Here is a 26,613-nt window from a genome sequence, read left to right as displayed (position 1 = left end):
AAGTGTACAAATATGGAAATGTTGGAAATTTCAGCTACAATTTTCTTGACATTATAACTGATAACTGATCAATGCCCAAATAAATAAATAAAGCTGAAACTAATCCTTTTTAAGCTACATGTAAATTAAGGCATCACAACATAAATCATTCTTTTAAAATTTGCCATAGAAATATCAGAAGAAACGAATAAATAAATAAAAAAAAATAACTAAAATAAATTGTTTGTGAAAGTAGGCATCACAACATAAGTTATTTTTGAAACCTGCTATAGAAATATAATATTAAAATAATACTATAAATAGTAATTAATAAATAAATTATTATTATTATTAATAGTACAGTAGCAGCATTATAAAAGTATTGATAATACATTTTGATACTAATAACAAAATACATATTATAATAATAAAAAAGTTAAACATTAAATGGCTTGTTAATAATTTCAAAAGTTCAAATGTAAAATTATTAAATGTAAAAATTATTTAAAACAATTAATAATGTAAAAGCAGTCATTAAAATACCAACTAGATAATTATTAGATAAATAATATTGGATGATAATTTTAAGTACTAAAAAGACATTATCATTATATATAGCCATTATCATTCAATAACTGATAAGGTGCCAACATGTACATCTCTACAATGAAATTAAACATGTTAAAATGTATTTTAAAAGCTGCACTACACTACATATTTCAATAGCAATAATTATTTTAAAAAGACATATTAAACAATTAAAATGTTTTTTTTTTCATTTTAAATTTTAAAAAGGCATTATCAGACACTAACTGATATAGTACGCATATGATTTTAAAAATGGTAAAATGTATTAAATCTAAGACCTAAACTCTTATAGACAGCTGAAAGCATTTTAATAACAAGAATAACTTAAAATTATATAAATAAAAATAATAAAAGGACATTAAAAATTTTTTAAATAATCAGTCTAAAGCTGATATGGTGCCGATATGTGCATTTCTTTGAATTCTGTGAACTTTGTGAATGACAGGTGTCAAAGTCTGTGAAAAACTACAGGGCTTTGTGCACAGTTCTGCAGGTGCCGATAATAGGCAACAGGGCTGCACAATAAATCGCATTCGTTTATCATGCACATCTTGTCAGTAAAGCAAGTTCTGTGATTAGTAGCAAATATTCAGCACGTGCTTTCAGATGGAGCGGCATTTATTACACTATGCAATATCGCGTTCATTATCAGCGATGCATCGCATGCGATAATGAAAGCTGTTTGCGTAGCTTTGCAGTGAACTACGGCTCTGTGTAGTAAATGCCGCTGCATCTGAAAGCATGTGCTGGAGATTTACTACTAATCACAGAACTCGCTTTACTGACAAGATGCGCATGATAAACACATTCGATTTATCTTGCAGCCCTAATAGGCAAAAAAAAAAAAAAAAAAAAAAACTCATTTAGGTTTTGTTCTCTTGATTTACGCCACTCTACCAGAGTTTCCAACACAGTTACAGCTCGTGCCTGAAAACTTTCTATCTAATCTGACAAAAGGGTGTGTTGGAATTGGTTCCATTCAAGTGGAAGCCGACTGGATTTTCCACTATAATAGTCAAAGACCTGGCAGTTTCCCAGAATGAGGCAAGTCTTAGACTAATTAAGGCTGTCAATGGAGGCTCTCCCTTTTATTCACAAACCGGGTTTAATCCCCACTTGCCCCATTTGCTCCAGAGGGAGTGCCCGTCTGGGCTCAGGCCAAATCTCTCTCCGTACAGTAGAGCGTTTCTGTGGGTTTGGCATGGATGCCATCGCTGTGTCTTGAGGGGAAAAGCGCTGGCTTTCTCACACACGGCTGTAATGTTACGCCACAGTCTTGGCCTGCACTGATAGCATGTTATGCTTGTAACGAGACTCTTTGAAGCAAAAGCCGGAGATCTTGTACTCCTGCAGGCGAAGGTTTTTGTGTGCATGTGCAAAAGTCCCTCCCACACATTCCAGTGTCTTATTTTCCCTAGAACATTGATTTTTTTTTTTACCCAGAATCCATCTGCGTGACCAGAACGAAGCTGAGGAAATGGTTTTGTGCCCATCAGCAGATGGTTTGAAAAGAGAGGGAAAAGATGGAGGAAGTGAAAGAACAAGTATGGTGTAGAAGACGTAACTTTCTTGGTTTAGTCAGTGTACAGAGATATATATGGCACTGGAGCGATGATAAGACCGTATGCTGCATAAAGACCCCCAGGCAGCACAGATCTGCGGCCAGCTGTTGATTAGCAGAGAATGAATGCGATCTCACCTTATGCCCATCATTTCCCATAATGCTGTTGTAATTTGTTGTAACTCGGGCCTTAGGGGAATCAGGGGACTTAAAACTACTCTCTCGACTTCACACATCACCAAGATGGCCAGATTACACCCTAAGATTAGGCCTTATAGGACTGACTCACAAAGTAGCTGGTACTGATAAGCCAATAATTATTTTCATGTTATAAATCTATTCTACTTCAAAAAGAAAAGAAAATTACACATAAATACATAAATACCTTTTACAAATAAATTTTTGTTACAAATTTTGTTAATTTCTACAAACTTCACAATCATTTATTAAACAAATTACCAATAATAATGCCCTATAATCGGTTTATTTACTGTGTTGTCTATTTTTCTGGATTCTGTGTTTTATGATTTAATACAACTTTATTACCAAAAATAGAATTTAAAAGAATGCATGTAATTAAAAATAAATGTGGAGTGGGAATCTCCATTTAAATTTCACTGTGGGCAAAACAAAGCATTCGAGTTTACAGTTAACTACATCTCTGTCACTTGCAGCAGTCGGACAGAAAACCTGGGAGAGTCTCAATTTATTCCATCACATCGACTTTACCTAATTATTAGAGCATGCACTGTCAAATTGAAAACTATGAGAGGAATCTAAAGTAGAGGCTTCAGTGTCTCTCTCTGGACTGAAACATCAGGACTGGGTTAAGAAACACTTGCCAAACTATTTCAGAATATCCCTGCAAAAAAAGCCATTTCAGAGCAGCCAGACTCAACACACCAGTACGAGAAAAAAAGCATCTGACTTTCCCAAGAATCTCATGTCTCAACATGCATTACTTTAAGTGCAGAGCAGCCTGACATGTTGAAGGCAACAAAAATGACCAATCAAAGACGCTCAGACTCAAGCTGGCAACATGAGCACATGCTTAAAAGCCTGTAATCGGCCAAACCACAGGGGAATAAAAGGAAATACGGTGCCATTTCTTCTTTGGCGAACTATTCTGAATAATTAGTTGTTGATGGAACACCAGGCCCTTCCGAAAAGAGGAAGTCATGGGTGCCGCCACAGAGAAAAAGGTAAATGTACGACATTAAACATCACCATCCTGCTTTCCTCCAGGCTAACATCAGACAAATGCTACTTCTTTATTTAGCTTTTGATAAACACAAGTGCTCCGGCCAAGTGCTTTCCCTGACAGCCCTGCAGGTGATTGTGGGTAATTGATGATTTCTGAGCGTAAAACACAGGGACATTCGGAAGGTGAATGAAATCATTCAGCTCTGTGCGGAGAGGACATTCATCACTCGTTTCGCCGCTCAGATAAGGGACAGTCGCTCTATTCTAAATGCTCGCAGGACGGCAGATAAGCCCGAGAGCTGTAGGCAGGAGCAAGACCTGATTTCACGCCAGCGACGCGGTGTGTGTGCACGCAGATGGTGTGTATTTATGAAGATGCTGCCTTTCGCTGTTGGAGTTGTTCTTTTCACCACACCACACCCACACCCTTGGCTCGGTTGCCCCCACATGGAGAACGAACCCAGCTAATCTGGCACATTTGTTTAAAGCATTTAATGAGGATAATCCCCTGGGATGTCTCCTCCCTTTCACTGCATAGAAATACAGGAGAGCCCAATAAAGACACAATTCAGAAGCACAACACGGCGGTACAATGTCACAGACGCACAACTTCAGAGCTCCGGCTGAAAGGAGCCAGTGTGCCGAGACAAACAGCAGGATTTACACAGTTAAAGGCACAGAAAGAGCTCATCCAGACCTGTTGTACTCTGCACTCGAGCGCGCATGCAATGCGATGCGAGTGAATACTGTGGGAAAAGCACCGAAAACGGAGTCCTCTGATGTTAGACAAGCACAGTTTAACCTCGAACGTACAGAACAGACAACTAGTGGTTGTGAATCACAACACTGTGGACACTGTGGAAGAGCAAAGCAAAGACAAGAAACACTATCAGCCTGATCCAACCCATTAAAAATCCATCATGTCCATTAAGACAAATCAAGGTCATAACTAGTAGTCGACACACAGGGGTTATAGCATAAATAATTCAATTAAAAAGCAAATGAGACATACATACAATACCTGAATTGATATTCTGGAATAATATTTGACTCAATTTCACTATGAATACTGGGGGAGGTTACTAGCGAATTAGGCTACTTTGGAAGTAACTTTAGAACACACAAATATCTGACATACCATCATGACAGCTAGGCTTTATTAATATTATGACTAAAACTGAAACTGGTTAGCAAAATAAAAATAAAATAAAAAAATAGTTGTCAGCAACAATGGAACAGTTACTCACCACTGCTGGGAAAGTGACTAGTTGCAAAATACTAGTCATTATTGCTACAGTATCCAACGAATACAAACTAGCAGGGTTTGATTAATGGGGGGTTGGTTCCGAAAACCTCAAGATAAGTCAAAACAAATTATTGGGGGTCTTAAAAAGAGGTTTTCTTTTTTAATAGAAGTACGTTTTAACAGCATTTGTAAACGTTTGAGTAATATCAGAAGTAAAAGTAGCGTAAGTACTAGCGTCCAATGAATACGTACCAACTGGGCGCGAATTTCCTGGGTCTGGGTTTGGGAACCCCTCAAAATAAGTCAGAACAAAAGTTAGGTGTTTTAAGACTACGTATTCATTTTTATATATATAAATATATATATATAGGTTTGAATAACATTTCTGTACCACAAAAGTAAGAATAGCTACAAGTTAGTCAGGGTGCTTAACGGACGCGTTGCTATAGCAACAATACGCCGCTCGAGCACTTTTCGTCATCATCACAGTAAATCGACAAAGTAATCGTTACTAATCACTTAACATAGATTTACAAACAAACACAAAACGTCTTGAATTTAGCTGACGGTTAGCGCTAGAGGCGCCACAAGACACTGGCGTTATAGAGACGAACGAACCTCAACCGACTGCATCCCGAGAACGGTAGACCCACCTAAAAGTCACACACTAGTTCGTACACTGCATAGGCTACTAACGTTAGAGTCTGTTGAATACTTACTAGTGAAATCGAAAAACGTATTGCATAAAAGTAATAAGGACATAAATAAATACACTCTAGTTTCAAGAAATGAATGTTACACCGGCTATCGACAACACATCATCTAACATGCAACATGCGTCTGGGACACGCGTCCCGTCTGAAACCGAACACAGCCGCGAAATGATTTATGGTCTTTTGGTGGGTAGTACAACGCACAATATTCCACGTCAAACACACACACACAGATTCTCACCTTGGCAGTAGTTGCAGCGTCCAGATCACGGATTCTCTTCAGACTGAGAGGAATAGATTCCCGGTGCACGGAAAGTTCACATGTCACTCACGCGCGGAGAGACGAGAGATCTGCGGTTCCGGGATTCCCGTTACCAAATAACACACTGAACGCTAGCTCCACGCCCAGGTATCTGATCACATGATGCATCCAGGTGTGACCGGAACACACACATACATCTACACACACACCTGGAGGTCTGATCGCGCTCGCCTCCTCCTGCCCGGTGACTCGCGCACGGAGGAACGGAGCTGATGTGTGTGTGTATGTGTGTGTGTGTGTGTGTGTGTGTGTCTCCTCCCCATCCCCGCGCTGAGAGCTTTAAACCACAAAACCAGCGAGGACTTGATGGAGGAGAGAGCTCGATCTTAAAGTGCTTTTAATCTAGTGTAGATTAGTGAAATGAGCATCTTTTCCAAATCACCCAGTGATTACTTTCAGAGCTCTAGTCTGGGATTTATAAAAGTACCATGGTATTACTATGTTTTTTGCCATGGTGCCCATTGCTATGATGTTTTAGACATGTACAACGACAATACCATGGCTTTTCATGATGTGTACTACTATAATATGTAACCCTGGACTAAACGGTCATAAGGGTCAGTTTCCTGAAATTAAGATGTATACATAATCTGAAATCTGAATAATAGGCTTTCCATTGATTTATGGTTTGTTAGGATAGGACAATATAAGGCTGAGATATAACTATTTGAATATCTGGAATTTGAGGGTGCAAAAAAAATAAATCAAAATAAAATCAAAATACCGAGAAAATCATCTTTAAATTTGTCCAAATGAAGCCCTTAGCAAGTTTACAGTGTATTATTGGCCATTGCTACAATATACCCATGCTACTTATGACTGGTTTTGTGCTCCAGGGTCACATGTTACCTTGAAAGTACTTTGGAATACTTTAAAATACCATAGTAATGAATATGGCGCTATGATATATATGAAATAAATCTATCTATCTATCTCTCTATCTATCTATCTATCTGTACCACATTTTATATCAAAACCATGTACCAAGTACCATAATATTACCCTCTAATACCAAGGTACCCCTGCTATTTGTACTATTTTAATTAGTTGTATTTGTGTTTTCATATTTTGTTTTATGCAGCACACTCAGCATTCAGCAGAACTCAGACAACTTTCACTATTCTGACAGATCAAACTCTGTCGAGTGTATCATCTGTCAACAGTTCAAGTCACCTGTGAAAGTGTAACACAGTCGCATCCATCTCCCCGTAGTGGGACACGGTGTAGTTTATTCCTGTCAGGGGTCGTACAATAAATTATCCTATTTCTGTCGCCCTGTGTGGGGAAGCAAAATATGAAGTGTTCAATCAAACACAAGATGTCAAACCCAGATCTCTATACGGGATTCTCTTGTATGGGGCTGTAAATTTAAGGGCTGTTTCTAAACGCACTCTGCCAGCATTCTTGTGCAGGGCCCAAGAGACATCGAACACGTCATTACATGAACTGGATATCCACACGTCATCTCCAGATCCATTTCCACATGTACTGTACACCGTTTTACAGCCATGCACAAAATCATCTTCTACATGAAAAGAAAATGAAACCTAATTTAGGACCATTAAGATATATTGCATAATTTTCACAAACAATGAAACTACAATTTCTACTACTTTAAGCGGTCTAGATGTTTTACTTTTAAGTTTTTATCTTTCATTTGTTTTTGTTTTTCATGATTTAAATATAAAATATGATATTTTACATTAATAATATAATGTCTATTATATTATATTATATTATATTATATTATATTATAACAAAACTAAAATAAATATATAATTTATATTTTAGAGAATACGATTTTTTGCATTGCGGAAATGAGAATGAGAGGAAGGATGTGCTTAACTGTGTTGAAAACAATGTCTCAATGACAAAAAAATAATTTTACATTCATATTTTAATATTATTTAAATAATATAATATAATTCCTATTACAGAGAATTCTTTTTTTTTTTTTTGCATTGCGGTAATGAGAATGGGAGGAAGGATGTGCTTAACTGTCATGAAATTAATCGGATGATGCAAAATAAATAAAATGTTTAAAATTAATTGATATTGAAGTTTCTTTGGGCAAAATATTATAATTTTATATGCCTTTATTTTGATTTTCATGTTCATCATCGCATTCATACAGTATATATCCTACATCATCCGCTGGAGATTACGGTTTATAAAGTTTTAAATATGGATATTTTTCTTACACAAGTGCATTACTTCCTTTAAGAAGGCCTTTATTAACCCCTCGAAGCCGTGTGGAGCACTTTTTATGATGGATTTATGCACTTTATCTTGCTTCAAAATCTGGACCACAACCTAATGCCATGATAAAGTTCGGAAGAGGCAGGACTTTTTTTTAATACTACCCTTTTGACTGAAACCTGTAGCTGAAACAAAGACAGAGGCTGAGATCCAGAGCCTCATTGTTTATGGAGTGACACTTTTGGTGAGTGATTTATGGTTATGCAAATGTGCATGCCTGGGAAGGGAGCAGCCACTGCCCCAAAGACTCATGTGGTGAATCAAGAGTGGCGGCCCTGAGTCAGACATACAGCTGAGGCAGCTGTACACATGGAAGTGCGAGAGAGAGAGAGACAGGAAAATAGGGAAATGAAATAGAGAGAGATCGGATAATGAGATCCGTGCAGAGAAACGGCCTTCACTGGCAACCATGTGAGTGATGAGTAACAGGCCAGAGCAGACAGACACATGTGCGTCTGGATTATTTTAAGTGTGACTGGATTGTTAAACAACACAGTTTTGCACAACAGCAGATCGTGACGCTATAACAAAAATATCGGAGGTTAAATCCAAAAATATATTTAAAAACTACATCACCTCTTAAAAATAAGACTAGACCATTCACACAAAAAGCAGGGTTTTTTTTTTTTTGTTCTGTTTTTTTGTATTGCTTGAAGTATCCATTATGAAGATTAACCATTACTAGGCAATCACAAATTAACTATGTTTTACTACACTAACCATAGTTTAACCATGGTATTTGTGGTAAAAAAAAAAAACATGGTTACTACACTTTTACTCTAATTAAATTTTTGTAAGGGATGTACCACGGTAAACATCATGGTAGCTATATAGTTTTGTATAGGCCTATGTTTGCACTGTAAGTTCATTTGGGAAATAAAATATTGTATAATCATTTATATTAAGCCATAACCTTCAGCTGTGTATTTTATTTAGTTTATTTTGAATCATTAACGACGACACTAATGGATGCTGTGGGACTTAAATATGGCCCTATATGACACAATTGGATGCACTACATGTAATGTTTAGTGCTGTTTGTTTAAAGTTGTGTATTTATGCACACTTTATTTGATGTTCCTGCCGTTTAGCACTGAATTTACCTTCAGGGATCAATAAAGTGTTGTTTCCCTTTGTCTGTGCTCACGTGCGCGCATTTGACGCCGTTAGAGAGCCCTCTACTGGCCGAGACGAGCAACGCGCGCTCCCCTTCTGTCCTAAACCTGAAAAAGACCTTGATTAAATTTAACTACCCATAAAAAAGGTGAATTCCTCATCCATCCTTTTTCAAGACCTTAAGACAGAAAATCAATACGGCCTTACTGCCGATTCCGTTTTCATAGCCTGATTCATAATGATTTACTTCCCTGACAGCCAAATTTTCCGGCGGCTTTTTCCCCTCTATGGAGCGTCAGACTCGATGTGAAGGATCTTGGGGCCTGTAAATCGTCCCAGTCAGTCAGGTGGCTTCCTGGAGCCGGTGGAAAGATTGTGCAGCAGTTGGAGGCTCTTGCACGCGGAAGAGTGTGAGATCGCGGAGCTGAGAAAAACTCAGCGGCTTATTTTAGACTATGTTAATAGTCTTATTTTTTTATCTATGTTAATGTTAGTAAATATGTGCTAGATGGACCTTTTGTGCCACCCTGTCAGATTTTGCCACCTCCCATTGAAACAGTACAATTTGACAACGAAAAATGCTACCTGTCAAATTATGGTTTGTTAACGTCTACACCAAACCTACCCTTACAGTAATGCAAATAACTGGGCTTGTGGCTAGAAGGCAGCTATGGCTGGAAACCATTAATTTTTTTACCTATTAGATTGTGTTTTATTAATGTCTAGCTACACCTACCCCAACCCTTAACCTACCCATTACAGTAATGCAAATACAGTAGGGCTAATTATCGTTTTTCAGCATGAGAAAAATTGCACAATATTGATGTGTGCATGCGCAGTAAGCCATGGTAGGACAATCTGACAGACAGGATAACATGTCAGGACTCCTGTTCACTTTTTCTAAACTATTTCACACCATGAGCTTCACCATTTTAACATGCCATGTCAAGTTATCCTGTAAAAACACATCACTGTTGAAGAGTACCTGTACAAATATGTCCTCTAAAAATGCTTTATCCAGCCTAACCTGGTTTGCCGATCATGGTTTAAGAGGGCCTGACAAGCTGAAAAGTGCCCAAAGTTCATCAGAAACCAGACCAGACCAGGCTAAGACCAGAGCCAGCTTATAGGCTGCTTTAAGCGGGGGTATTTCAGCAGGTATTGCCATAATACATGTCCAAAATATTGTTTTATCATAGTTAGTGCACTGTACACTCCATATAACTGTGGCAACACAGTACAAGCAATGATCATTTAATTAAATTTAACAAAGAACTGAGAAAGAATTAGTATTAGCTGTTTAAGAGTCAACCATTAAAAATGAGTAAATGCAAACAGCACACAAAAAAATTAAGTAATATCTAAAAAAATAAATAGCCAAATAGTTTCACTGAACAAAGATGAGTTATCAGGTTAATAAATAGGCTACTACATATGAAATTATTTAGACACACAACAAACTGGATTTGCATCAGATTGGATTTATTTAGTATTCTCTCTAGGCTATTTGTAATCTTTCATAATCTGCAAGTGTTACCATAAAGAGCCACTAGTTTTCATAATTAATTATGAATTAATTTTGGGTTGATTCAGTGATATTAAAAATATTTTTGTCTTCAATAAAACCAGTTAATTTAGATGATTTATTTTACATTTAGCATTTTTTAAGTTTAATTACTAGTAAAAAAAATTCCAGGACATTATTCATAAATTTTATAGACATTTACGCAATAAAGTCCAAAATTTATGAATACAGGTAAAACACCTCTAAAAATAAATACAGAAAATTCCTTCATATTAACGCAGAACATTGTTTACGTCTTTTATTGATTTTTCCGAACATTTCTGCCGTATGCACATAAACTGACAGTCATCACTGATAAGCTACTACTAAATATTGTAGAAACTTAATTTTCTCTAAAGTTGCTTTGCAATGATTTGTATCGTAAAAAGTGCTAAACAAATAAACTTGAATTGAATTGAACATTTAACCCTATTTACAAACCCATAGAATGATTTTTCTTACTGTGTGATTTTTGTAAGTTAATAACAATGGTAAATTTCATAATGGCTGACAGTTTAGACAAAAAACACAGTGTATCCCCAACAGACAGTTTGAAGACATTTGTGTGTGTGTTTGAAGACTCAGATCTTGCTTTTGACCAGCTGCATGTGCTAATTGTGTTGCGCAGGTATGCCCACCTGTGCGCTTTGAGATCAGCTCCGTTCATGCGTCCACACTTGCATCTGTTGGTTTTGTTCGTCGGCCGTTTGTGTTTGAGAGTTGTGTGGAGTTGTGTCGCTTTCTGACTCAGTGGAGTGAGAGATGATGAGACAGATATTCACTCCTCCACTCAACCTGATTCAATTCTGCTTCCTTATTCACCCAGAACTAATGCAAGACTTCACGCCGGCTCATACATAAATAACCTGTGTTTGGGAAGCCGAGACGGAAATGGCAGAGTTATTTCTTAGTAATGATCTCAAGTTCACAGAATTGACAGACACTCGCACTCATAGATAACTAGGCTGTTGTCATCACTTTGATCAAAGTCAACAAAAGCATCTTCATTTTCATCGTTCGTAGTCTTCATTTGTATATAGAGTCTAATACCTTGCACTGGGGTTTTGCTTTGATCTCATCTCCTGTGATTACTGTTGTTTCTTTCAGTTCTCATGCATTCTTGTTACATTTCAGTGAACTAAAAAAATTATCATGTAATTATATTATATTATCAGAATATCGTCACTTATTGATAACAAAAATAATTCTAATATTTTATTTTATATTTATTTTATAAATACGTTTTTGATATTCATTAGTACAAATAATAAAAAATAATAAATTTTGCTCCATATAGTGCAATATAAATGCTCTATATAAATATTTTTAGTTTTATAATATTAACTATTTATATTTATTTTATAATACCACCTAATAGACATTACAAGTAATTTATTTTATACTTTTATATCCTAATAGACATTACAAGTAATTTTTAAATTAGTATACTTTAATATATTAATAGTTCATAAAAATATAATTTTTTTTATAATATTAATATGTAACTTAATAGTAATATCTTATATTTTAGACTAATTCTATTATAAAAATAAAACTTAATACTAAATAATCTTAAATATCTTATATTTTAGACTAATTCTATATAATCAATATTTAATTTGATGGTGATTATAATAATAAAAACTATATAGTTTTATTTTTTTATAATATTAATATTTAAACAATATTAATATATAGAATATAGCAATAATATTTAATATCTTATATTTTAGTATTAATTTTATAAATTAATATTTAATTTGTATAATAATAAAAAACTTAATTTAAAATAAACTTTAACCATATAACATATTAATAAAAAAAATTATAAAAATATAAAATAACAATATCAATAAATATAAAAAATAACATAAAAACAACAATACAAACAAAAGTAAAAAAAAGTATTTTTACAAAATTTTTTTGGCACCAGAATATTTTGTAGTAAGAAAACTGTAACACAATATTGATAAACTTGTTGATAAAACTTACAAGGTTGATAATGAAATGACACTGATTAAAATCTTTTACTCTATACAACCACCATGCAAAAAGAAAATACATGAAGAATGTTTCATTTAGCTTCGCCCACAAGCAATAATATAATAACAAAGTTCATTCATGTAACTCATTGACACAATAAAACTTCAATAAACTTTCATTATAATAAAATGCCCAAATTACAACTGCAATATAAAAACAACATTGCTTCCTAAAAAGATTTCAATAATCAGTTTACAGTTTTTCCGCTAGACTGTAATCTATCAAAAAACTATAATTGTAATCTATCAATATAATATGAATAGTAATGATTGTAATAATATAACAAATAAATAAAAAAAAAAAAAATAATAATAAATTTATTATATAACACCAACTATTATTTTATATTTGTTTTATAATATCAATGCGTAACAGATTAATAACAACAAAATTAATAATAATAACTTTATTATGTAACACTTACTGCTACTACTAATATTTAATAATAATATGAAAAAAAAACATTAAACCAGACTCCATAACATTTATATTTTCCTCATATTTCTTTTTAATATTAATAAATAACTTAACTATAGTAAGAAACGTTATAGCTTTAGGTAGTTCAGTACTTTGCTGTGGAGTTCTGGAATCCTTCCGTGACATGAGGAATGTTTCTGCTTCAATCCTGCAGCTCTCGTGTGGGCACGGTGCGAAACCCCCAGTGTTTTCACAGTGCAGCGGGTCTGGCGTGGGTGAGGCCCGGCCCAGCCGCTCAGCCTGATACACTGCCATCTGTTAATCTCTATTTCCAGCCCTGAGATCAGGATCCGGATCCAAATCAAAGCAGGGCTGACAGGGCCCTCGGGCGCCTCTCATATGCTGTGAACTTCAGCGCGCTTCATCACGTCAGACTTCCTCCTGCACCCAAACAGAGGTAAAACTGGTCAAAAATACATTCGAGTAAGTAACAGAAACTCCAAATACCACTGACATCACAGCTTTCCTCCTCTAAAAAGAGATTTAAGTGTCCAGTGACATCGATGACAAACATTGTGGAGCGAGAAAGCGTTCGACAATAAATCAAAGACAGATGGGTCCTACATTTATCAGCCCTGGAAACCTTAGGATGCTTTTGGCAGAGGAGGAAAGAATGGTTTGAGTAAGTTCTTATCTGAATGATTTATGAGTTTAAAGAATGGATGGGCGAATCGTTTAGGTTATGTAGGTCAATGTGAGAGCAACACTCCTCCTCGTGACGGACCGCTCTGCTGATCGCCAAGACTTCAGCCTGACATCACATCACCACGGCAATCAGTCGCCGTAGAAACAGCATCAGCACAGTGACAGACAACAGACATCCTGACAACTCACTCCAACTCTGCTTGATTAAATGAATTGATAAATAAAATAATAATAATAATAATAATAATAATAATACTTATTATTATTATTAATCTATATTTATAAATATTAATAATTTTATTATTAATATATATATAATATTATAATATTTTAATAAAAATATCACATCTATATTAAAAAAAAAGGTACATTTTAAATAAAAAAAAAAAATATTGGTTAATTTGTTGTTTAAAAATAATTAGTAATGCTGTTTTATGTTTATTAAGGTGCATAAAAAGCAGAATAAATATATTATTGTACAAACAATGAAAAAGAAAAATATTGGTTAATTTGTTGGTTAAGATGAAAATCATTTTTAAAAAAGGTACATTTTATGTAATTTTACACAATCGCCCAAGGTGCTGTGTTAACTTCAATGAAAAAGCAATTTATTAAGAAATATTCCATATGTTTCTTCATGAAAAAAATGAATGAATGAATAAATAAATAACACTGTCAAGCATGTTTCTTGGGAGGAAATACTGTTTTAATTAGTAATGCTGTTTTATTAAAAAGAAAAAAAAAACACTTCTAAACATTTTATTACTTATTAGAGGAACATTAAAATAAATAAAATAACAATAGAAACTAGCTATTCGATATTTCTACATAATATCAACTTGGATCGATTTTTGTCGCTGCTGTCTTGGTGTCACATTTCTCGTAATTAAGCTGTTGCTGACATCTAGCGGTGGTAACATTTAGTGGACCAGAATGACGTTTACGTAACCGTGATGTCACGTACGAGTCTCCTACGTCACGACGTTCCCATGATGCACCGCGAAGGTTGGTTAAACTATTTTTTTTTTTAAATAGTATTTTTTTCTTATTTGCATATTTTTAAACACCGAGCCAGACTGATCCGCACACTCGTGGTTTCCTCGTTTCTCGGTCAGTCAGCTCGCTGTGAGCGTCGTTTGCTTACCGTCTCTGTGAAGCGAGGCTTGTCGGGAGTAATGCTGACAGTATTGTTACTTTTCTTCAGCTTTGCGCAGTGGCAGTATCGTAGCCTATGAGGTTTATCCGAGGCGCGATTATTGCTAATTGAAAACTTTACCCAATACCCCGCCGTGACGACTTGAAATATAGTCGGCACTGGCAATTTTTGACGGTCTTTACGGAGACTGATATTGCTGTTAAAAAAAGAAATAAAAAGTTAAATCCACATAGTACATGACAAGCGTGAATTGTCTGAAGAGCACTGGCTTTGTTTCGGTGACTTAATCTATTATAGTTACGAAGTGTGTTTTGTTTGTTTTTCAAATATTATAATGAACCTTTTCTATTATGTATGATCAAAATAGACAGAGCCCAGATCACTGATCTATAATACAGAACATAGGTTAAGAAATAGCATAAATTATAAACACACTTCCATACAACTGTGTTACTAAATTACATAATTTTTTTTTATTTTATTGTTTTATTAAATGTTGATTTTTTTTAAGGTTGCATAGGCTAGATCAAAGCATAGAGCACAACAGAGATCATATCTGACACATTTTAACATTAAAAAGCCTTTTACTATCAATAAACCATATATCCTCTAAGAAAAAAAATGTAGAAAAGCAGACACTGGGGCTGTTTTCTTTCAAAAGGTAGTAACGTACATTTTAGGTCAAATATACGTACCTTTAAGGTACTAAAATGCACCCTTTAGGGGTAAATCAGCCTGAACCTGGGGCGGGGCTGCACGTGTCGCCCCGCCCCATACCTACTCTGATTGGTTCGATCGTCTTTCATAGACATACGTGGTAGGAAATGTGTGCGTAGTTAGTGTAGGACGGAGTATGTTGTTTAAAAAGCTAAAAACGCTGTGCAGTTTACAAACCCTTCATTATAATGCACAGTTGTTTGTTTTTTAACTTGTCTGACTATTTCTGATTTGTTGAATCACGAGATGTTAGCTGCTGCAAGTTTAATCTTCTGGACCAGTCGAATACACAAATGAATCACTGGGACATTCTAAAGCGCTTAATGTGAAAGTACGTGGCTTTATACATTAAAACAGTGTTTTAAAAAGACCAAACTCAGTAAACAAATGATTAATAAAGCATTCTAATCACAGACAAGCAGATATGAGCCTAGAATACGAACACAATGTGTTTAATTACGTGTTAAGCATTTTCCTCCTATAACCTGCTCGTCTGTAAATAGAATGCTTTATTAAAAATGTTTACTGAGTTTGTTCTTTTTAAAACACGTTTTAATGCATTACGCCACGTTAAGCGTTTTCCTTTTAGTCTAATGGTTTTCTATGGGAGGAAAATGCTTAACACGTAGGCTAATTAAACGCATTGCATTCGTATTCTGGACTCATCTGCTTGTCTTTGAATAGAATACTCTATTAGTAATGTGTTTACAGAGTTTGGTCTTAAAAAAAAAAAAAAAAAAAACCTTTTTAATGCACTAAGCCACGTTAAGCATTCCAGCTGAATGAAAAGAATCGGCTCAATAATGGTCACAAAATTGGTATCGGAGAAGATACCAATTTAATATATTAATTTAATATAAATAGATGATACTTTATAAAGTTTATCTCATTATTTGCCCGCAGTGGCTGTGAGACAACTGCACTAAAATGCTACTATAGCAACGTATGTCCTTTCAGAATCATCACGACCGGTAGAAAAAAAACGTTTCTTGATTTCTTCACTTTAAAAGAATGAGGAGCAGCATATTTTCCTGAAATAAAGGGGAGGAAAAGTCTATGCTTTGCAATGTAGTAAAGAAAATTAAAGTTTCATAAAAATTGAAATGGCACACAGCAGACATATTAGCCTGTTGCAGATAATTATACATAACAATAATTGTCTCGTCATGCTATATAAATTAAAACAATACTTTCTCATACTCTGATGATATGAAAATCAAATTTACAAAAATTATTTCATTCATAATTCATTCTTCTATCTGAAGACCTGATCCTCCAACCGTGTATAATAAACCCAATTCATCAATTAAATGTAGTGAGTTGTTCGTCTGCTAGCCTAAAGATCAGTTTAATTTAACAAAACAATCATTTCAGGGAAATGGCGAGTTACAGGCTAATGTTTCATTTTTTTCTTCTGTGCATTATAATGAAGGCTTTTTAAAACAGCACAGTGTTTTTAGCTTTTTAAACAACATACTCCGTCCTACACTAACTACACACACATTTCCTATTATGTATGTCTATGAAAGACGATCGAACCAATCAGAGTAGGTATGCCTCGATCTGCAGGATGCAGCCGGGTGCTTCTCGAAGAATCCTATAGAGTCACACATACACTACCTCACCACACGAGGGCAGCAGTGTAACGGGATTATTTTCTTTTACATTAAACATCCTGCAGTTTTTGCAGGGTTATTATAGGGTTTCAGACAGCAATAACTAATGTCATTCCTGTAGTTTTTGTCTGGCATGTTTAAATCATCTACAAACTTCTCTAAAGACAGACGAGAGCTGATGTGTTTGATCTTCTCTCTTAATTACAGGAAGGATTTGAGCTCTGTGCTGTTGCAGATGGGAAAGACAGTCTGTTGGATTGGTTGGGTATCAGAGGTTATGATCTTCATAATGATGTAAGATCTCTGCTGTTTTATCTTTCCGTCTACTACTTTATCCTTTCACACTAGACCTTTCTGACACACTGCACTGCACATCTCCACGTCTTTTCAGTGAAGATGCAACATTTCCTGGACGTTGAGAAGCCATTGTGGCAGTCCTGGTTCACTTTGTACTTTAAGGGACATTTAAAAAAAAACGATGGACCAAATTTAGATATGTAACCTTGGACACCTTTTTGTATCTACAACAATAGTGCAATTGTCAATGCATACAAATCAATCAATCATATAATACAAATAAATGTTTTAGAAAGCAAACATCCTTCAACATTTATTTTGTATCTACAAAATATTAAGTAGGTTTAATGAAAAAAGAATAATAATTTGACCTACAATATTACTTAACAAAATTAAAAAATAAAAAAAGAAAAAAATATATCAAATTTAATTTGAAAGTCGCTTTAAAAAAACAACTGATGGACCAAATATTTTTTTCAATAAAATGATTAAATCTATATTTTAACAAATAAAAAATTAATTTGAGAGCTGAACTAAACACAAAACACTCTTGCAGAAGGTACTACACAACTCATGCTATTTTCAATACCAATAAAATAATAAAAAATATATGTGACCACAAAACAAGTCACAAGGGTCAATTTTTTTCTAATTGAGAGTAATCCATCTTCTAAAAGCTGAATAAATCAGATTTCTATTGTTGTATGGTTTGTTATGATAAGACAATATTTGGCCGAGATACAACTATTTGAAAATCTGGAATCTGAGGTTGCAAAAAAATCTAAAAAAAAATAAAACAACCTTTAAAGTTGTCCAAATGAAGTTCTTAGCTATGCATATTACTAATCAAAAATTAAGTTTTGATATATTTATTGTAAGAAATTTACAAAATATCTTCATAGAACATGATATTTACAGTACTTAATATCCTAATGATTTTTGGTATAAAAGAAAAATGTATAATTTTGACTCAAACAACGTATGTTGGCTATTTCTACAAACACCTCCATTTTAGATTTCATCTAAAAAAAAAAGTGTTTAAAGAGTTTACATTTTCAATTATTTTTTATTTTTTTACAAAATAAAATAAAATAGATTAAATGTTTTTAAAAATAAAAAAATAAATTTGAAAGCTGCATTTAAAAAGAAAACAAGAACTGATGGACCAAATTTAGACATCTCCAATAAAAGTTACAGCGATTTTTTAAATTAAAGTATTTTAACAAATTAAATTTAATTTAAAAGCTGAATTAAAAACAAAAAAACATTGATGCAATTTTCAATACATACCAATAAAATAAAAAAGTATATTAATATGTAAAATTAAACTATAATATATATTAAAAGTCTCCCTCTCTCTATATATATATGCATGTTTACTATCTAGACTATAACATCTGAGCAAAATCTTTAAACTATTATGTTCTGTTAAAAGATTTTATAGTTATTATATTTTTTTTAGCCACAGATGAATATCAGTTAAGACGGTTTCTATGAGTGCCATCGGAGTCAAACCAAATTTAGCTGAACAAATATCGCTGTGGTGAATCTTTGGCTCTCTGCGGTGGCGAGAAACTGAGAGAAATTTGTATTGTGAGACACCAGTTGCTAAGGCACTCGGGAAGAGTCGACATCCATCTGTGTAGATGTGTATTTATATCACACATGAATAATTTGCTGAAATAGAAGGAAACAGAGATTCTGAAGCACTGGACTGTCACATTAGCATATGTGTGTCAAAATATAAAGAATTAAATCAACTCATTCTGCCAGCGCTTTTATAATGAATCCCGGAAGAGAAAAACTTCAGTTTAATTATATGTAACAAGAACATAAATCCATCAACACAAATATACAGAAGGTACAGTCCTTACAGTAGACAAAAAAGAAAAAATGATCAGCTTTTCAGTCCCTATCTCACATGAATGCTTAATATGTTGGTCGAAATCCACACTTTGCATCTATCGGTCATGCCATGACCTTTGACCCGTGGTGTCAAAGGTCATGGCATTTTTTATTGCTGAAGTGATCTGGAGGATTCGACTAAATGTCTAATCATCATTGTATATGAAGATAAAGGCAGGTGCCGCAGCATAAATAGCTGCCCACTGCTCCGGGTGTGTGTTCACGGTGTGTGTGTGTTTACTGCTGTGTGTGTGCACTTTGGATGGGTTAAATGCAGAGCACAAATTCTGAGTATGGGTCACCATACTTGACTGTATGTCACTTTCACGTCACTTTTAAATAATTATAATACATTACATTTACATTTATAATTACATTTAAATAAAAATAATACTGAAGCTTCAAGTTAATGTAAATAAAGCATATCACAAAGATATCTTTATTATATTATAGTACCAAAAAAAGTTTGAGCAGTAAATCAGTATATCAGAATGATTTCTGAAGGATCATGTGACGCTGAAGACTGGAGTAATGATGCTGAAAATTCAGCTTTGATCACTGGAATAAATTATATTTTTTTAATATATTCAAGTAGAAATCCGTTATTTTAAATTTAAATTTACTGATTTTATCATATTTTTGACCAAATAAATGCAGCCTTTGTGAGCAGATGAGACTATAGAAAATGTATAAAACTATAAAATATATAACACACAAAATAATCTTATTATATACAAATATATATATATAATATATAAAATATTAATACAATACTAATAAAAGCATATTAATTATGCATAATAAAATTCTTATTTTAAATTAGTAATAACAAATAAAAAAATACCATAATAAAGTATACCTTACATATTTTCTCAAATGCCATCTTTATCATTAAATACTATCCAAGGCACGGTTACCAAAATCATCAACAACGCCAACACCTTTATTAAATTATGTTTTTTTATTTTTATTTCTTAGATTAAAATTAGCAATATAGCCATTCAACATTATATTTAAAAAAAAAAAAAAGAAAAAAAAATTGTAATAATTAAAACTGTTTTGGGTCACATGTACTGACCAATTACACTTTCTCTCCACTGTCTGTTGAGGTGAAACCAAAGGAAAATCACTGAGATTGAGCCTCCCAGACCAGGCTTGTGTTTAGTTGGACCAGGTTTCCAGTTTGCTTTGGGGCTGAACTGGCAAATGAATCCTGCTGATGAGTCCCAGTAAACAATAACACAAACTGACATTTGCCAGTGAGGATCCTGCTGCCAAGATTTCAGCGGCAGAAGACAAAGGTAAATGTCACAGTAATCATGTTGAAGATGCTCTAGTCCCCTCATCAGAACAGATGCACAACAAACAAAGTGAACTTTAAGAGCTCTCAGGAGAAACTTGTGAATGAACACCAGCCGGCTAATAACATGTTAATAACACACAACATAAAAATCACAAATGAGACCTCAGCTGATTCTCATCCACAACATTTTTTTTGAAGAAAACTGTGAAAAAGACCCCAGTTTATTTAACAAGCCACCTCTAGAGCTTCAGAAAAGAGTCACACATTGTGTTATTGCAGTTTTTATTCATATTTTGAATTAATTTTTATATTTATAGTTTTTTTAGTTTTTATTTTTGTTTAGTTTTGTTTGTTTGTTTCTAAATGTCTGTATAGTTATTATCATCTTTTCAGTTTTTAGTTGTTTTAATATCTCAAGTTAAAGTAACAATTCATCCCAAAATTGGTATGAACTATTCCTTTAAATTAAATGAAAATAAGAAATGTTGCTTTTGCAACCAACTGAAAAAAATATATATATATATTATATATAATGATAAAATACTGTAGTTGCACAAATGTTTTTGATGGTTTTAGTTAACTATAATAACTCTGGCACAGAAACCAAAATCTGCCACAAATATTCTTCATGGCCTTTTTTCCGAGGATCCCAAACACTCGGAATGGAGGAAAATCCAGCATCCATGACTCAGGCGACTGAAAAGGATTTCCAGCTATTAAGGGCAGATGTGCTGTTCTAGCAAGCGTGGGCTTTCACGGATGCTGGGGAAATGAAAACTGCAGATTAATGCTTTAATTTTAACTTAACGTGTCTGGCTCGTCCAAACTCAAGAGCAGGAGCTCCTGCAGCTCTGGTGTTTATTCTAGCAGAACTGCATGGCAGCGCTCAGATCTGGCCTTTTAATCCCATTACGCAGACAGACAGCGAGAAGAGACACAATCCAGAGACGTCCATTTCCTGTTCCTCTGAGCGGCTGTGATTGGATTCTGATGGCTGGAGGCTGTGCTTTGTTGTTTATGCAGATTTTCTCCGCTCTGTCGTCTCATTGTTGATGGAGTCCAGGACTGATATTCCTCCTCATCTCTACATTGAAGCCATCTATATCTCCATCTACCCAAACAATAAAATTTAAGTACAGCGTTTGACAGTGGCGTCTGCTGAAATCAAATCCATAAATGGCTGGGGTCTGCAGCGGTTTGATGTATTATTGGGCTGTGTGCAAACAAAGCAATGCTAATGTTATGGATTAAATTTTATTCAATTGGAATCGTAGTAGATTGCATTAATCAACACAGAAGCACAAAATTGCAACTAAAAAGGTGGCTTAATTTTCTTTAGCTGTAGATTTTCAAATAGCAAAAGTTGTTTAATAAACTTAATGTAATATATGAATGCTTTTTTTTATTAAGCTATGATCACAGTATTTTTTAGTTTTCTTTAGAAAGAAAGTTTACTAATAAAAAAAAAAAAAAAAAAAAAAAAAAAGTTGAATATTCGTACACAGTAACATTCCAAATTTAGGGGTCACGGTTTTTAAATATTAAAAACTGTGCCATTTTTAAATACATAGAATACAAATAGATGCCTTTTTAATATAACTCCGAGTAGCTATATTGCTCATTTTATCCTATGAAAATAATAATAATAATAATAATAATAATAATAATAATAATAATAATTTTAATACAGTTATTGGTGTTGGTGATGATTTTGTGGATAGTGGCCTTGATAGTACTTGATAAAGTGCCATTAAACAAAATAAAATGTAATATATACTTGATTATGGTGACACACTTAGTATTTTTAATGCTCACCAAGTCTGCAATTATTTTATAAAAATTCAGTAAATATAATATATTACATTACATTATTATATAACATTATAAAAGATCATTTATAATTATATAATATAATCAAACAACCATAATACATTATAAATAATATAATATTTGTGAAATTACTATAATTTGAATATATTTTGAAATGTAATTTATTTCTGTGCTCAAAGCTGAATTTTCAGCATCATTACTCCAGTCTTCAGTGTCACATGATCCTTCAGAAATCATTCTTATATGCTGATTTGCTGCTCAAGAAACATTTCTGATTATCATCAGCACTGAAAACAGTTATGCTGATGAATAGTTTTGTTCAAAAGAACAGCATTTCTTTGAAATAGAAATCTTTTATAACATTTTAAATGTCTGTATTATCACCTTTGATCAATTTAATGCCCCTTGCTGTATAAAAATATGAACTTTAAAGGGGTGACTGATTGTGATTTCACTTTTTTAAAGTTAGTGTGTAAATGTTGCTGTTTGAGCATAAACAATATCTGCAAAGTTACAACGCTGAAAGTTCAATGCAAACCGAGATATTATCTTTTAAAATTATGGCAGTTTAATGCCTACAAATACGGCTGGTTGGGACTACAACAAGCTACTTCCTGGGTTGGTGACATCACAAACCCTGAAATTTACATAAACCCTGCCCTCAGGAACTTGCAACAAAGGAGCCAGGGCCATCTTGCACTGCTTTAGAGAAGATGAGTTGTTGCCTACATGCCATCAAAACTAGAGGTGCACGTAAAACTCTATTCATAAATGAATCACAATTCTGTCTTCTAATGATTCTAAAGGATTCACAAGTTTATGGAAGGAAATCATCAGCATGTTCAGAAGGGACAGAGCAGTTTAGAATAAAGGTAAATTATGTGAAAAGTAATGCATTTTTTTTTTTTTTAAAGCATTTTAGACTGCACCCCATAAACACACACAAGTGTCAACCATCCCTTTAAAAAAAACAAAAAAAAAAATTACTGACCCCCAAACCATTAAACAATAATGCATTTGAAAAAGTCTTTATTTAAAAAAAAAAATGAAAAAGAGTTTGAGAAAATAAATGCCATTAATGTTAAGTGATAACACTTAATATCTATTTGCCAGAGCACACATCGTACTCCATGCACAAGTAGAGGCGTCGCTGGTTTTTACACAAGCCAAGCGAACTGCAAATTTCCATTTGCTGCTAGTTATCAGCGGAGATAAAGTTGTTATTAATGAAACTACATGATGGTCTGACGCTCGAGTGATCTGGCAGCGTGAGCACCGACCTGCTGGTGCACCTCTTAAGATAATGTGCTGCGGGAATTCACATGCTTCTGATTATTCAGAGCAGCTGCTTGATCAAAGACACCGGACAGCTCACTCCAGCCAATCACAGAGCGGCACACCTGCCCTTAGCCAATCACAGCCCTCCACAGAATAGGTACTATCATACAGAGATTCCCCTGAGACACTCTGGTCCTAATTAAAGCCAGAACCAATTTTACTGTATTCGTAATGAACACAGAGAGCTTCTACTTTTTTTGCACTATGCAAATTTGAACATTACCATAAAAATATAACTTCAAGTAAATCTAATCACGTCTGAACTGTGATATCAACTGTATATCGTCTCAGGGGTTCAGATAACCATATCTTCAGACTCCTTTATAAATAGAGAGAGGAGAGATTAGACACTAGCCACCAACCACAGTAACTCCTGATAGCTGCAGCGCTTGACCACGTCTCCACAAAGATTAAACCACTGTTAGATTTCTTTGGATCATTTCAAATCCTGATGGAATAAAACCGCCGTCACTACCACAAGTTACTTTTTCTAATTAGTGTGGTTATTGTTACCTAAAATTATTACTTTTCTTCTGTAATTGCAGTAAAGCTGAAATAAAATAAATTAAAATCATTAAATAAAACAAAACTTAAAATCAAAATTTAAATAAAATTTAAATAAAATCAAAATTTAATCAATTTAAATAAAATCAAAATTCATTTGCAACTGAAAATGTAAAAAAAGCAAATTAGTTTCTCTCTTTGAACAATAATTTCTTCAAAGATTGTCATACAGGTTAAGACAACAGTATATATATATATATATATATATATATATATAATATAATATATATATATATATATATATATATATCCCCAAATCCACAAAAGAGTCACCATCTAGACTCTCCAAAGTCACAGAACACTTTCCAGATGGCCAATTAGAAATAATACGTCCTATAACAGTATCCAAATAATGGTAAAATAACATTATCCCAACCCCCCAAATTAATTATTTTGATATTTAAACCAATATTATTTTTCCCCTTATGGCCAATAACCGATAATAATAAATTAATTATTTTGATATTTAAACCAATATTATTTTTCCCCTTATGGCCAATAACCGATAATATTAAGGTTATTCTATAGTATTTTGTTAAACTAAACTAAACTAAAAATAAATGCCAGAAGAAAAGTTAGTGTTTTTAAAGAGTAAGTCAAAAGAAGACTAGAGTTAGTGTTTTTAAAGAGTAATTCTAAGTGAGCGTAGATGATGTCAAACGTCATCTAAATTTAAAAAAAAAAAATGGGGAAATTTGTTTAAAATATTTGTAATGGCAATAACCAATGAAAATATATAGTGCATAATAAAGAAATGTGCTCTTATTTGGGAACTCTGATTCATGAATTGATTCATGCAGACAGCTGATTATGAATCAGTTAAAATTCTTATATTCATTTAATGCTACCCAGGATTTTGTAGCGATGTAATTACAATTATTGTACAAAATAATATTATTCAATCACATTTACTGTATATAAATCTCTCTTTTCAAATGTTGTTTAGCCAAATTAAGATTCTTACTGTATATTGGCACAACTGTGTCGGCGGGACCACCGAGGATCAAAGTAACAGCCTTTAACGTAATCCACACATACATAACATTAAGACCCGACAAAGACAGACAGCACAGACTGGGACTTAAATGCATGGGGTAACGAGGGTAATTACAAAGACACACCTGAAGCAAATCACACAATCAATGAGAGACGGGGTCACTGAGAGCACATGGGGAGGAAAACAAACACACAGATCTCACAAGTATCTATTTAAAAAAATAGTGCATGCCCAGTTGATACACTGACTTTTTAAAACTGAAGTTCATAATAATGAATGTGGAGAATGCTGTTTGTGTATGTATGGACGCAGTGCCGCAGGTTTGTACAACGGTTTTTCCTCATCTCATTAACACTCTGACAGTAGTACTATTTGATGAGCCATAATTACTCACATTAATTATCTCATCAGGGTTATTTCAGCTCTCGTTAAAGCTGAGAATTAACAGACTGTAGGAAGTGAAATTAAAAATTAGAGAACAGGGTGCAACACCTCAGAAACTTTAGTCCCCAATTAAATGTGTGAGTTTCCCAAAACTTCCTAAGAGATAAACACCAGAGAGCCATCCAGCATCTGCTAAAACCAGCATGATGTTTTGTAATAATGTTAATGGTCAAACTAAAACATTTGAGTTAAAACATGAGCACAGCTATATAATCATATAATAATCAGATGCCACAGGGTCTGAAATAAACAATACATTCAGCCAATCTCATGATCTCAGTTGGGTACCTAAGTAAAAAGTTATGCTACTTATTTACTAACTTAGTTTCAAGGAAGCAGACGAAATACAATTACTGATGTCTGATTAATTGTAGTGAATTAGTTCCAAGGTTATTATTGCTATCTAAATATAAAACCATAAGAAACACTACCATTGCTTGATTATAAATCAACACTAACTGAAATAATAAATGTAAAAAATATTTAAGTTCTTTTTTAATTACATCTAGCTACCAAGGCAACATTTCTCATTTTCATTTAAGTTGTAGTAATAAAATAACTAAAACTGAAAACTAAAAATTGACATACATTTTTATAATTAGTAATCAAAATTATAAAATGCACAACAAAATTACTAAAACTTTAATTAAAATGAAAATAAAAACAGAGCATAAATATTAGCTTAAAATAAATATAAAATAAAATATTAAAATATGTGTAAACAAATTTT

The 26,613-nt window shown here is 33.6% G+C and overlaps 2 protein-coding genes, 1 long non-coding RNA gene and 1 other non-coding gene across 8 annotated transcripts in view; 1 reads left to right on the top strand and 3 right to left on the bottom strand.

Annotated features, from left to right (window-relative positions):
- Positions 1 to 5,854, bottom strand: part of LOC109057318 (plexin-B2-like) — a 344,361-nt gene extending 338,507 nt beyond the window's left edge. For all 5 annotated transcript variants that reach the window (XM_042753485.1, XM_042753486.1, XM_042753483.1 and 2 more), the window contains exon 1: positions 5,532 to 5,854. The gene's annotated coding sequence lies outside the window, so the exon portion shown is untranslated. The remainder of the gene's footprint in view (positions 1 to 5,531) is intronic.
- The window catches only part of LOC122142381 (protein bfr2-like), a 32,020-nt gene extending 24,931 nt beyond the window's left edge, over positions 1 to 7,089 (bottom strand). Inside the window, exons 1-2 of the mRNA XM_042752809.1 lie at positions 7,004 to 7,089; positions 5,532 to 5,574 (exon numbers count right to left, since the gene is read on the bottom strand). Of these exons, the coding sequence (XP_042608743.1) occupies positions 5,532 to 5,574; positions 7,004 to 7,089 (129 nt within the window). The remainder of the gene's footprint in view (positions 1 to 5,531; positions 5,575 to 7,003) is intronic.
- A 3,917-nt stretch (positions 7,090 to 11,006) lies between these two features.
- LOC122142489 lies at positions 11,007 to 26,130 on the bottom strand. The gene is made up of 3 exons (XR_006158638.1): positions 25,407 to 26,130; positions 13,164 to 13,452; positions 11,007 to 11,417 (listed from the first exon to the last, which is right to left on the bottom strand). It is a non-coding gene; the product is annotated as an uncharacterized LOC122142489 (long non-coding RNA).
- LOC122142524 lies at positions 14,919 to 15,059 on the top strand. The gene has a single exon (XR_006158655.1). It is a non-coding gene; the product is annotated as a U4 spliceosomal RNA (small nuclear RNA).
- Positions 26,131 to 26,613: the final 483 nt, after the last annotated feature.

The sequence above is a fragment of the Cyprinus carpio genome, chromosome B25, assembly GCF_018340385.1.
Source record: "Cyprinus carpio isolate SPL01 chromosome B25, ASM1834038v1, whole genome shotgun sequence".
NCBI classification, from domain to species: domain Eukaryota; kingdom Metazoa; phylum Chordata; class Actinopteri; order Cypriniformes; family Cyprinidae; genus Cyprinus; species Cyprinus carpio.
This window is presented reverse-complemented; position numbering and strand designations above follow the sequence as displayed.